This window comes from Molossus molossus, unplaced genomic scaffold (genome assembly GCF_014108415.1).
Source record: "Molossus molossus isolate mMolMol1 unplaced genomic scaffold, mMolMol1.p scaffold_m16_p_10, whole genome shotgun sequence".
In the NCBI taxonomy this organism is placed as follows: domain Eukaryota; kingdom Metazoa; phylum Chordata; class Mammalia; order Chiroptera; family Molossidae; genus Molossus; species Molossus molossus.
Window position 1 is genome coordinate 61,382,155 of NW_023425345.1, and position 13,038 is coordinate 61,395,192.

Here is a 13,038-nt window from a genome sequence, read left to right on the forward strand (position 1 = left end):
ATGGTTACCTCTCAAGAGGTATGCAGGATAGTGGGGAAAGGGAGATCTGAAAAGGAACTTTCATTTTTTTACTCTATATTAATAAAGGCACAGATCATGCGGAAGTTTAAATGTTTGGTAGCATGAAGTCTTGTGTGACATAACTACTTGAAGTTGTATGAAGACTTGCTTTAGTTTACTCTGTACTTTTCCCCTATCAACTATACCTTCCCTCTTTTTCCTTCTTCCCTCAAATAAAAACCTATTCTAAAGTCTGTGAAAGTTAACTCTTAATTGTATATATTATTAACAGTAGTCCAAAAATAATGTACTTCAAATGAATTGTAAGCACATCCCTTATTTCCTGATTCACACTCTTAGGACTCTGATTCTAAGTAAGCACCGGTTGGCATGCAAGTTTTATGATTCTAACGAAGCCCACCAAATTGACCAGATAGCTTTTCGAAGGATTCATGGTCAGAGGCTATTCAAAAAGGCAAAACACACCCAAAGAAATATGGGAGAAAATCAAATGAAAGTCTGTTAAACTAATATAAGAGCTCCTAGGCATGTTGGTAAGTGAAAAAAGAAAGTTGCAAAATATATGCACAGTAAGAATTTATGTAAAAATCGAAACTCCATAAAACGATGTATTTCTATAGGTATATATGTATATAAGTGCAAAAAGGTAATTGAAGAGCATATATTAGAGATCAAGAGTGACCATTTGGGAGTGGGGCTCCCAAAGGGCACTTTCATTATATATATATATATATATATTCTTTTTTCTAGAATATATTCTTAGACAATTAAATACAAAATGAAAAAGTTTACATTTCTAAGAAGTACTACATATAATGGTTTCCTTAAAATAGCTTGCTATGGAAGATACAGTTTAGTAAAAACAACTGTTGTCTATTTTTCAACAGTATCATACTTTAACCCTATTTTCCCTAAACTTTCTCTCATTGCTCTACACAGTTCAATTTAAGGAAATCTTATTAGTTTTTTCTTGAGCATTTGATAATAAAGAGATGATACAGCTGCCAGGAAGTATCAAAATCAAGGTAAGAACTGATACAGTGGAAATAAAGGTCATTTAAGGAGGCAAGACCAATCTTTTGGTTTTAATGTGATGCACTTGGAAATATGTGCAGGATTCTGAAGAGGGCAAGATGCTTTCTTGCCAGGTGTACCATGTAACATTAACTCGCAATCCTCATTTGTCTACCACAGAGAAAATGTTGCAGTAGAAAGGTTAATATTCAAAAGTACATTCAGTTTCTCAGAAAAGAGATAATATATAAATCCCAGATAGTACAAGTAGAGCTAAGATCTATCAAGATATTAAAGTGATATTTGTTTAGAAGTGAAGTATTTTTGCTTGATATTGGAAACTCAAGAGTATTTATAAATTTTTTTCATGACACATGATTAATACTAAAATATTTACATTTAGAAAAGTTTGCTCAGATTGTGATTTATTTTTCTGGAAAAGGAAAAACCCATCCAAGTCAGACATATGTAGCACGAATTTTGGCCACAGCACCAAACACATTACTGTTTTAGATGATTAAAAATTACAGAACAGCAACCTACTAGTATTAATGCCTATTAAAAAATCAAGTAAATGTATGTTAAATGAATCCCAGCTTTTAATGATTAAAATCTAGGTAATGCAGCCCAGCTGGTGTAGCTCAGTGGTTTAGTATCAGCCCATGCACCAAGAGATTGCCAGTTTGATTCCCAGTAGGGTACATGCCCAGGTTGTGGGCCAAACCCCAGTGGGGACATGCAAGTGACCGATGGACATTTCTCTCTCTCTCCCTTCCTCTCTCTCTAAAATCAATTTTTAAAAATGGTTTTTTAAATCTAGGCAATGCAGTTTGTAATTCAGAAAAGAATACTTAAGGATCTACTCTGCCTTTATGATATCTTTAAACATTACGGTAAGGCTGCTGATGGTCACTACTATCTACACTTTTTGAAGATCCCAACAGCTTACACTGTCTCCAATTAAGTATTCCCCTTTTCTCACATTGTATCTATAAAGAACCCATGCAAATTGTAATGGCAAACAGAAGATAAAAGATAAATTTGAAAAGTTAAAGGCACAGATCAAACTACTTTAGAGATAGTTGGTAATCACAAGGGAAAATTGTATTATTTAGAGATAATATATAAGATAAATGATCTAGATTCTTCGTAGCATTTATAATATAGAAAATCGCAAATTATCTATTAAAATAAATAAATAGCACCCCAGTCCATTTTTTAATGTTCTAAATATTTGTTACAATGCATAGCGTGCCTTATTTAGGAACTATGTAATAAAAGTAACATATTTTTCAAAATGATTTAAAACACTATCATATTGCAGTTTCACATCTACCTGACTTCCATTCTACTCCTCACTACTCCCTTCCCTAGTTCCCAAATTTTGTATTTTATGAAAATCTAAAAATAAATATCACTCTTCTTTCCTAAAGGCCAAATTAAAAGTAATCACTAATAATATATGGCTAATATAGAAAAAGATTTTAATTCAGCTGTAACAGTCATAGATCTAGGGTATTCTCAGGAGACATTCTTGAACAAAACAAATTCAAACACTCATATTTTATCCAATAATATGATGCATTTTTCTTTTCATATTACTGTTTACCCCAAATTTGTTACAATCTACATTTTTAAAAACAATATTCTTCCTCTATAATCACAAAGAAAAACAAGGAGCAAGAAAGCCATCATCATTACAGAAATGACTGGATACTTTTAACATAATATTCAGATACTTTTAATGACTATCTTAAACCAATTTTAATTATATATACTAAGTGTATACACTTACTATTTGAAAAATATATTGCTTCTACCTACTTACTACTTTTAATACACAACATGGTAACTGTGTCTTCTTCCTAATAGCACAATTACAAGATTAAAAACACAAAGATATATTAGATGTGAAGAAAGTATCAGAAAAACTTCTCAGCCTTGGTCTACCATCTCTTTATTTTTCCCTGTAACATACTACAATTGATTGGTCTTCTTTCATTACTCCTTCACCCTATTTCCACCTAAAGACCTTTGGGGCTTTAGAGCAAGGACAGGTATACTATATTGTTGCTATTGCATTAATTTAAATCACAGGTTAAACAAAAAAAGAATAAAATGTTTGAGGTTAAGAAAGCTACACAGAAACCAAGAGAGAATAGAGGGGGGGAAAAAGGAGAGTAGCTATAGTCCACCAATAATTATCTGGCAGCTCTGGAAGAAAGGTTCCTATCTGGACTTTATAAGGTCAAAATTGAGAGTACAGCTCTCCAATTATCAGGCTTTATAACTCTATTTTTAAAAATAAAACTTAATTTCATCTCTAGTTTTATAAACCTATTTCACTCCAGGCCCGGCCAGTGTGGCTCAGTGGTTGAGCACTGACCCATGCACCAAGAGTTCGCCGGTTCAATTCCCGGTCAGGGCACATGCCCGATCCCCAGTGGGGGGCATGCAGGAGGCAGTCAATTGATGTTCTCTCTCTCTTCAATGTTTCTCTTCCTCTCCCTCTCTAAAAATCAATAAAGAAAAAAAAAAATTTAAACCTTTTCACTCCAATGCACGAGCTTATTTCCCATCTACATCTACAATAGGAGGCGTGGCAAGGCGTTCTCTACACCTGAAAGAAGGCCCGAACAATTTTCCTCTGTGGTACTCATGATTCCCTCTGCTTTCCCCAAGCCCCTGAACAAACACCAACTTCACAGGAAACTGAGAAACCAGAGTACAGTCACCCCATAAAAGAATTTTAGCTTATCTCCCTGACTTTTCCCACCCCACTCTCCCCAACACACACAACAGAGGTCAGTGTGTTGAGTTTGGCAAGGACAATAATTAGAAAAGGTAAAGTGAGGGCTCACAGAACCGCTAATACTAAGTTAAAATTCTAACATCATAAAATTAAGGTGTCAATTCATTCCATTTTTAACCCAGATTAAGGTTTTAACTTAAAAATATGGTAGTACATCTTTATATTCTCTTAATTGCTCATGCTAACAACTTTATTGCATACTACTGCTTCTTATAAGAAGTGAATCCAGGGACCATTCCATTTTATCTCAGACATAACATTTACTAGTTTTCCAAGCATGACAGAAATGGAAAAATATATATATTAGAACAAGAACAATTTACGTTGATTTCTACAACTTGTGTTCCTTCGTGAGCAGTGCCTGATTCTATTAAAATTAACAAATTTAAGTTCAGTCCTATGCTCCATGTAAAAAAAAAAAATCTAATGAGAGACTAATTTACAAAGTACACAAGAATATAATTTTATAATAAATCTTTCCAGTGTTCGCTGTAACTGCATTACATGAAATGTTTCCCTTCACAGAAACTCAGAACAGCTCTTACAAAATTAAACAAAACTTTGTGTTCATCTCTGGCAAGCATTGAACGAAGACAATTGTCACAAAGGATCTAAAAGTGCTGCCTCAGGAGCATAAACCACCACTAACATTCTGCATGGATGAGTCTTGGTGAGTGGCTACTATCTGGGATCTCTTCCTTTCTTCTCGCACCAGTGAACCCATCTCACAGAAAGCCTAAGAGAAAACTAAAGCCATTGAAGAAGTAAAATTCAGCATGTGCTGCTCAAGTATTTCTAAGATAACCATTCTAAAGCAAAATTGGCAGAAGTCATCTCTTTCATAAAAAAAATTAAAACACAAATAAAACCCAAACCAAAAGGCAAATGCTGTTGTTCAATCATCAGATGGACTTACAGAGGGAAAAATATGTGACAACAGCAATAATTCAAGTAAAGTATATGTGAAAAATTAAACACGCCACTTTCAAGTTAAGACAAAAGTGAAGGGAGCTATGATCTTTATATATCAGAGTCAGAAAGCTTAGGCATTATCATCAAATGTTAATCACTTTACAGTCATCAATGAGACTACTGTATATATTTTTGCACCTTGCGCTTGTAAAAGCAGATAAAATATTTAATATGTAATTTACAATGTATTTTACTAGCTCAGCATACAGGATGTATATAGATTATATCAAAGTAGTAGACAGTTAGGGGACTGTGCAAACCCTGCAAAAATAGTACTTCAGGTATCTGCTAATTAAAAAACAAAAACAAAAACAGTTTGCTGTTTAGAAGTGATACAATTCAAACTACCACAAAATACAAAGGGCTGCAAAATGTATACCATTCCAACAACGTACATAAGTTATTAAATAAAGATTTGATTTAAAAGAATATAAATGAAGCCTTTAAGTAGGTCTTTTCTACATGCATATTATTCCTTATTAAAGAAAAAAATATGTAAAAAGGCCATTGGTAATTGCTTTGTTAACATTTGTAGAAAATGCCAATTCTCTGGTCACAAACTCCACTAAGTTTAGCACTTAAGGTCTCTGCAGTGTTATAAACGTAATTTAAAATACTGTTAATTCTATAATTCCATTGGTAAAATAATGTGACTTGGAATATGGCAGTCTTCATGTTGAGGGCAATGATCCACAGTTTGTTTTAATTTCTTAGGTGTGAACAGTTATCCAGAAGAACAGCACCCTCCACCACCACTCTGGACTTGAGGTTCATCATCAATAATCTGTACACCTCGCCTGGCAGCTCCTGGTTGACTGGAGCCATTGCCTTTTGCCCTCTCATCCACTTGTGCTGTTTCTATCATCCCTAAGAGAGGAAGAAAACAAATAATTTAGGACTACAATCTTTGAATTCTCTTTCTATAATTTTAGTATACCACCATGATAGACATTTCTGACTTTAAACCAGCAAAGACACTAAATATAATAAACATTTTGTCAGCTCACTAAACAGCTTTTCCTGCAAGTTTAAAAAATTAATAGGAAGTTTACTTGTCCAGATAATAGCCACAATGACATAAATAGAGAAAAAAAAGTTTTGCCTTTTAACAAATGATTGTATACAAGTATAATCCTTACAATTTTCCAAATATACTTAAAAATATGTCAAAGAAGTCCAAATTATTCCAAGTACTTAAGGTAAAAGATTTATTCTTCAACTAGTAATGCATATTTGACAAAATAAAAGAGTTAAAAATGATGAACAAAGCTGAAGAAGTCACACTATCTAATTTAAAAATACAGTAGAAAGTTTCTCTAATGAAGACAGATATTGGTGAAAGGAGAAATAGAGATCAATGGAAATAGTTCAGATACAAACCCCATACATGGTCACCTGATTTTTGACATATGTTGCTAAGATTATTCAACAGAGGATAATCTTTTCAAGAAATAGTACTGGAACTGGACATATACAAAAATTAACAAAAAATGAATTACAGACCTAAATGTAAAACACAAAACTTCTAGAAGAAAACATACAAGGAAATCTCTATAAAAGAAAATCTTTATATATGCATAACCAATGGACATACACAACAATGCTGGGGGCGGGGGAGATCTGGAGGAGGGTGTCTATGGGGGAAAAAGGAGAAATATCTGTAATAAAATAAATTAATTTTGAAAATTTAAGAAAAAGAAAACCTTTGTGACTTTTGAGTGACAAAGATTTCTCTCATAAGACACAAAACAAATCATAAGAGAAACTGACAAATTGAACATCATTAAATTTTAGAACTTCTGCTCTTTGAGAGACAGTTAAAAATGAAAATGTAAGACACAGACTAGGAGTAAGTAACTGAAAAACACGTATCCGAAAAGATGAGGACAGAAAAGAAGAAATCCTCAGAATAGAACAAGGATTCTTCAATTTGGGTCAAGAGACTGCTCTTGAATGGTAGTTTCCAAACTGAGGTTGTTAGACAAGCCACCGAGATGAAATTAGAAAACATTACAAAATCTAACTTCTACTTAGTTTTCCTCAACTTTAAAATGTTTCTATTTTTTTATGTGTTTTATAATGTACAAAACATTACTGCAGTTGTCCCTCATTTATCGTGGTTAATCCGTTCCAGACTCTAGCAGTTGCACCTGGTGTTAAAGGGTTCCTGGGGTGCTCGAATACATAGGCCTACAGTCCATAAGTACAGTAATTTTAATTTAATTGTAATACAGAGTGTATAATTGACTCAGACAACCAAGCATGCACTGTATTATTTTCACTGTCTTGATCAACGTTTTAATGTATTTGAAAAAACCATGAAAGAGTGAAGCCATGAAAGTCGAAGCGCGAAGTGGTGAGGGACGACTGTAGTTATTATATATGTTCTGCATTTTAAAATAAACATATGGGGAATATTCAACATTTTTTATAAAGACACGTGATTTAAACATTTATAAGCCAGATCTAGAGCCTTTATACTCAAAGTATGGTCTGAAGAAGGACCAGCATCATGATCACTGGGGTTAGATATGAGCAGCTCAGGTCCACACCAGAGCCATTTTAACAAGATCCACAAATGATTGGAATGTACAGCAGTGCTTTTCAACTTTTAGTGTATATCAGAATCACAGAGGGATTGTTAAAACACAGAATCTTGGCCCTACCTCCTGAAATTTTGATTCAGTAGGTTTGGGGTAGGGCTCAAGAATTTGCAGCATCTCTAACACAGTCTCAAGTGATGCTGATGGTGGTGCTGATGCTGCTGATTAGGGGACCTCACTTAGAAAATTACTACTCTAGAAGAATTATGAATGACTTTCAGGTTTTCATAGAACTGAAATTCACTCCAAAGTTTATGTACATGTACATTTTTCTACAGAGAAAAACCAATTGCATCAAATTCTCAAGAGCCTAAGATGTCCATAAATTCAAGGAATGTAATTTGATAAAATCATTTCAATCCATTATTACATAGACTTAGATTTTCCAAAATACGGTATGTAATTTTATTGGTGAGATGAGAAATGACTTTCAGGTTGTATATAAACAAACATTTTCCTTTCTCTCTTTAAATGACTTTTTAATATGGAAAATTTCAAACATATATATAAAAGTAGAAAGAATAAGATAATGAAAATTTGTATGTCCATCACACAATTTCAATCCATACTTGGCAAGCATCCCTATCATTATTTTGAATCAAATCCCACATACATACACACATAAATCACATATATATTATTCATAAATTATTCTAATATGATTTGTAAAAGAACTTTAAAAAAATAACTATGTGATTTTTTTAAAAATTATTTTTATCAGTTTTTCATTACAGATGTTTCTCCTTCCACCCCCCCCACTGACACCCTCCTCCCCGTACCCCCCACCCCTTCCCCAGCTTTGTTGTCTAAGTCCATTGGTTATGCATACAAAAAAAACTCTTAAAAAAAAATAAAAACAAAAAAAACTCTTTTTAAAGCATAACCATACCACCATAATCACATCTAAAAGTTTTACAATACTGTTTTTTTCTAATTTACTTTTTAATTTGATGTAACATTGGGTAATAACATCATATAAAGTTCAAGTGTACAGCACTATAATTTGATATCTGTATATGCTATTATGTGCTCACCACCAAAAGCCTAGTTTCCATTGCTCACCATATAATTTGACTCCCTTTACCCATTCCGCCCTCCCACAGTCTCTCCAATAATTTCTTAATATCATCACATATCCAGTGAATGTTCATAGTTTTGTTTCATGAATGTTTTTTTCACTACTTGGTCAATTAGGATTCAAATAAGGTCCATCCACTGCAATAGATTGTTACATCTCTCAAATCTGTTTTAATCTGTATATTCTCCCTCCATTTATACTTGTAACAGCTATGCATTTTAATATGCATTTAGCACATACCACACTCATAAGATTTCATATCCACTCATTACTGCTTGAAGTAGAGCTAAAGTAGATATTTACATGTAGGTATTTATAAAAAATATTAATAATAGTACTGGTAGATGTGACAAATCATCAATATGGTCATTAATGGAGACTGTAAAACATCACTTTAAACATATTACAAATATTTTAAAAAGAGTCATTTCTAAATATACTAAATCTGAATATACCTACTTTTACAAAGGTCAAGAAAGAGTTCCTCAATTCCTTTGTTTTGTTTGGCTGATGTATGATAATGTTTTGCTCCCACAGATTCTGCATACCTTAAAGAAAAAAATAACATCAGTTATCAATATAAAAAATACTTTTCATGTTTTTGTCATGACTGCTATGTGAATTTTTTTATGGTACAAATTTAGTGACTTTTAACTAATAAGCCCAGATTTAATAAAACTAAGATTATAGCCCTGGCCAGTGTGGCTCAGTTGGTTGGGCACTGTTCTGTGCACCAAGAGGTTGCCAGTTCCATTCCTAATTAGGGCACATGCCCAGGTTGTGGCTCAATCCCTGGTGATGGGGCGTGCAAGAGGCAGCCAATCAATGTTCTGCTCTCACATCAATGTTTCTCTTTCTCTCTCTCTAAAGATCAATAAATATATATTTATATTTTTAAAACTGATAAAAAATAAAAAAAGATTATACATAGCCATTTCACATCTCTGTACATTACCAAATTTTAAATCAGCACAAGTTAACAAGAGTTAACATTGTTAATAACTTGGAACACAAGTATTTGTAAAGATTTTGTGACACACCATTTGATCATGATAGTTTTCTTTTGCATTACTTTATATTTTTCACTTAAATAAATGAGAGTGGCTTATCTTTATATGTTGCCAAAAGTCTAGAAATTACCAACTTTAACATGCTTCACTGAAACCAACAGATAAATCTATATTAAGACATTTGAGTAACACCTAAATGGTAAACCACACTGTGCTAAGAGGAAGACTTCTACTGAGGAGTGATTGTTGGGGGGCGGGTCACTGGGAAAGTGGCAGGGATAATACTTACGATTCTGCTTCCTGAATGGATACATGTCTTTCCTTTTCCAAGTCTATTTTATTACCTAATTTGAAAAAGTAAATGCCAATATTTAACAGTAATTCATTTTGTAACAAAATTAAGCCAATTCTAAATATACAATTGCAACTTTAATCACCTGAAAAAATAATACAAATCCCCATGAAACTTCTAAATGTCCTAAAATTAGAAAACGTAACCCCTATGAGGGTTGATCATGATTATCAAAGTGAATGCCTCAACCTCCCTCAAATGGCTCAATGCACAGCATTCCTGAAGCTGCCATCTGTCAGAGAAAATAACTTTTCCAAAGAGAAGGGCACTATTCCTTCATTTAAGGTATCACAGAGACTAAGATTCACTAGGGAACCTAGTGATAAATCTATGTTTTGTAGGCAAGTGTAAATGGTCCTGAATCAACTTGCAAGGAAACCTAATTGTTCACAAAAATATAACAGGTTAGCCTCTTGGATCCTAAGGGTATTTTTGTTTCCTGGATGATATATAAACTGGTTGAAGAAAGCATTAATTGTATGGCTTTTTAAGCACTTCACCACCACAGAGGAGAAAACTATACTCTGTTTTAAAATCATGAGAGAGATGCCCTGGCCGGTTTTGCTCAGTGGTTAGAGCGTCAGCCTGCAGACTGAAGGGTTGCAGATTTGATTCCCAGTCAAGGGCACATACCAGTGTTGTTGGTTTGATCCCCAGCCCTGGACAGGGTCATGCAAGAGACAACCAACTGATGTGTCTCTTTCACATCAATGTTTCTCTCTCTCGCTCTCCCTCCCTCCTGTCCACTATATCTAAAAAAAATCAAAGAAAAAATATCCTTGGGTGAGGATTAACCAAAAAATAAATGAAAACATGCGAGAACTTAATATATGTACCTTATGACCTAGAGAATATTAAGTGAAATAAGTCAGACAGAAAAAGACAAATACCATACAATTTCACTTACATGTGGAATCTAAAACACAGAATTGAACCAAATACAAAAAAAACCTCACAGATAGAAAAAAATTGATGACTGCCAGATAAGTGGGGAGTTGGAGAGATAAGTGAAAGAGTGGAAGGGATTAAGCTGTACAAATCGCCAGTTATAAAAACAGTCACAGGGATGTAAAACACAGCACAGGGAATATAGTCAATAATATTCTAATAACTATGTATAGTGTCAGATGGGTACTACACTTATCAAGGTGAAAACTATTAAGTTATATGTTTAATCACTATGTTGTACATCTGAAACTAACATGTTTTATGTCAACAGTAACTGAAAATTAAAAGTTTTAAATATATATGTACATCATACAGATGTGAAATGACTGAAAATAAGTTTAGCTTAGCCCTCCTTAAACAAGGGAACCAAACTAAGAGTATGCTAAAAAGCCACCAGAACAAAAGTAAAGTAACTGCAAAATACAGATTCCTTATTAAATACAGGATAGAGGTTAATATGAGTTGGCTGGACACATTAAGTGCTAAAAGTAATGAAAATAACAGATAGAAATGGGGACAAATACCCTAAGGAAGAACACTGCAAACAACATTTTAATTTATTCTATTGACTTAGGGGGTGGGCCTTGTAAATAAAGTAATTTTTCTTAGGACCTTAAAGAATCTAGAAGACAATTTCAGATAGAGCACCAAAGTACCTAGTGAAAGATGCAATGCTTAGAATTGAGAAGTACAAGCCCAGAGATTCTATATATAAAGGATCTCTGAGCACCTAACTGTAAGCAGCTGCAATCAACTGCTTGTCTCCATAGCCTAAGGATGAGAGGGAAGGAAGTAGTCTAAAGTCCAGTAGGTACTAACACATTCAGTAATGAACTCTTCCGTCTTTGAACAGTTATTTGTCTGCCTCAGCATATATTAGTCTTGATTTCCTACATTAAACTTTGTCAATAAAATTTTTAATTTGCTAAATATTATAGCCAATATATTCAACAGTCACCAGAGGAAAAAGTAGTTTTATTTATGCTATAAAGAATGCAAAAAGCACCACCTAGTGGCCAGTGGCTCTAGCAAACAAAGGCACAACATTCTGCCACTCTTAAAAAGATAAAACAGGATTGTCTTCTAGAGGTAGCAAGAACTAAAACCCTATGAATTTTTCCTAGGACTTTCTGCTTCCTTTTTTTTTAAAATATATTTTTCTTTATAGATTTCAGAGAGAGAGAAAGGAAGAGGAAGAGAGAGAAACACCGATGAGAGAGAACATCGATTGGCCGCCTCCTGCATGTCCCCCACTGGGGATTGGGTCCACAACCTGGGCATGTGTCCTGACCAGGAATCAAACCGGTGACCTCTTGGTGCATGGGTCGACATTCAACTAATGAGTTACACCAGCCGGGCTGCCTCTTTTTTCAAATTCCATCTGAATTATCAATATCTTTTTTTTTTTTAAAGGTATAGGGAGAGTACTGCCTCAAATGACTAACTGGAGGAAATTATTGTTTTCTTATTTAATAACATTTTAAACTAACCTAACTTTAATAAATCCAGTTATTCAAATAGCTATTTTAGCCCTGGCTGGTTTGGTTTGGCAGTTGGAGCGTTGACCTGCGGTCCAGAGAGACCCGGGTTTGGTTCCCACTAAGGGGACGTACCTTGGTTGCAGTTTGTCCCCGACCCTGGCTCGGTCGTGCAGGTGGCTGCCACTCGATGTGTCCCTCTCATGTCAATGTTTCTCTTTCCCTCCCTCCCTCCCACTCTATCTGAACAAAACATGGAAAGATGTCCTCGGGTGAGGGTTAAAAAAAAAAGCTATTTTAACTTAATTATTTTAAACAAAAAAAACTTAATCCCTCTATGAAATAACTACTATTTCTTTGAACAGTCAGTGTCCATTATAAATTCATTAAGCACAGACAAAGTCACAGAAAACTGCCTTGGTGATGGGTTATCTTTCCAAAACTCAAAAAGGTACCTTTTTAGTTCCAATATGTTTCAATGCTATGGTGCAGCTAACAGAAAAATTCTAATACATTTATGACACCTGAAAACAAGGATAACCACCAAAGTAAGCACCTACTTAAAAGTATAATACTAGAATTTTTTTTTTTAAAGAACTAGAACCTTATTTTGCTTAGATTGATGGTGTCTGGCCTAGTAGAAGGCAGCTCTCAAAAGCCTTTTAAATCTGAAGAAAATTTCTAGGTCCAGACTCACTTTATAACTGTAAGATTTTAAGGTAAATTACTTAACCTTAGTCTCACTTTGTA

The 13,038-nt window shown here is 34.0% G+C and overlaps 1 protein-coding gene across 1 annotated transcript in view; it reads right to left on the reverse strand.

Annotated features, from left to right (window-relative positions):
• Nucleotides 1-3,483: 3,483 nt before the first annotated feature.
• Nucleotides 3,484-13,038, reverse strand: part of RAB21 (RAB21, member RAS oncogene family) — a 30,696-nt gene continuing 21,141 nt past the window's right edge. Inside the window, exons 5-7 of the mRNA XM_036251263.1 lie at nt 9,800-9,854; nt 8,960-9,048; nt 3,484-5,686 (exon numbers count right to left, since the gene is read on the reverse strand). Of these exons, the coding sequence (XP_036107156.1) occupies nt 5,544-5,686; nt 8,960-9,048; nt 9,800-9,854 (287 nt within the window). The 3' untranslated portion in view covers nt 3,484-5,543. The remainder of the gene's footprint in view (nt 5,687-8,959; nt 9,049-9,799; nt 9,855-13,038) is intronic.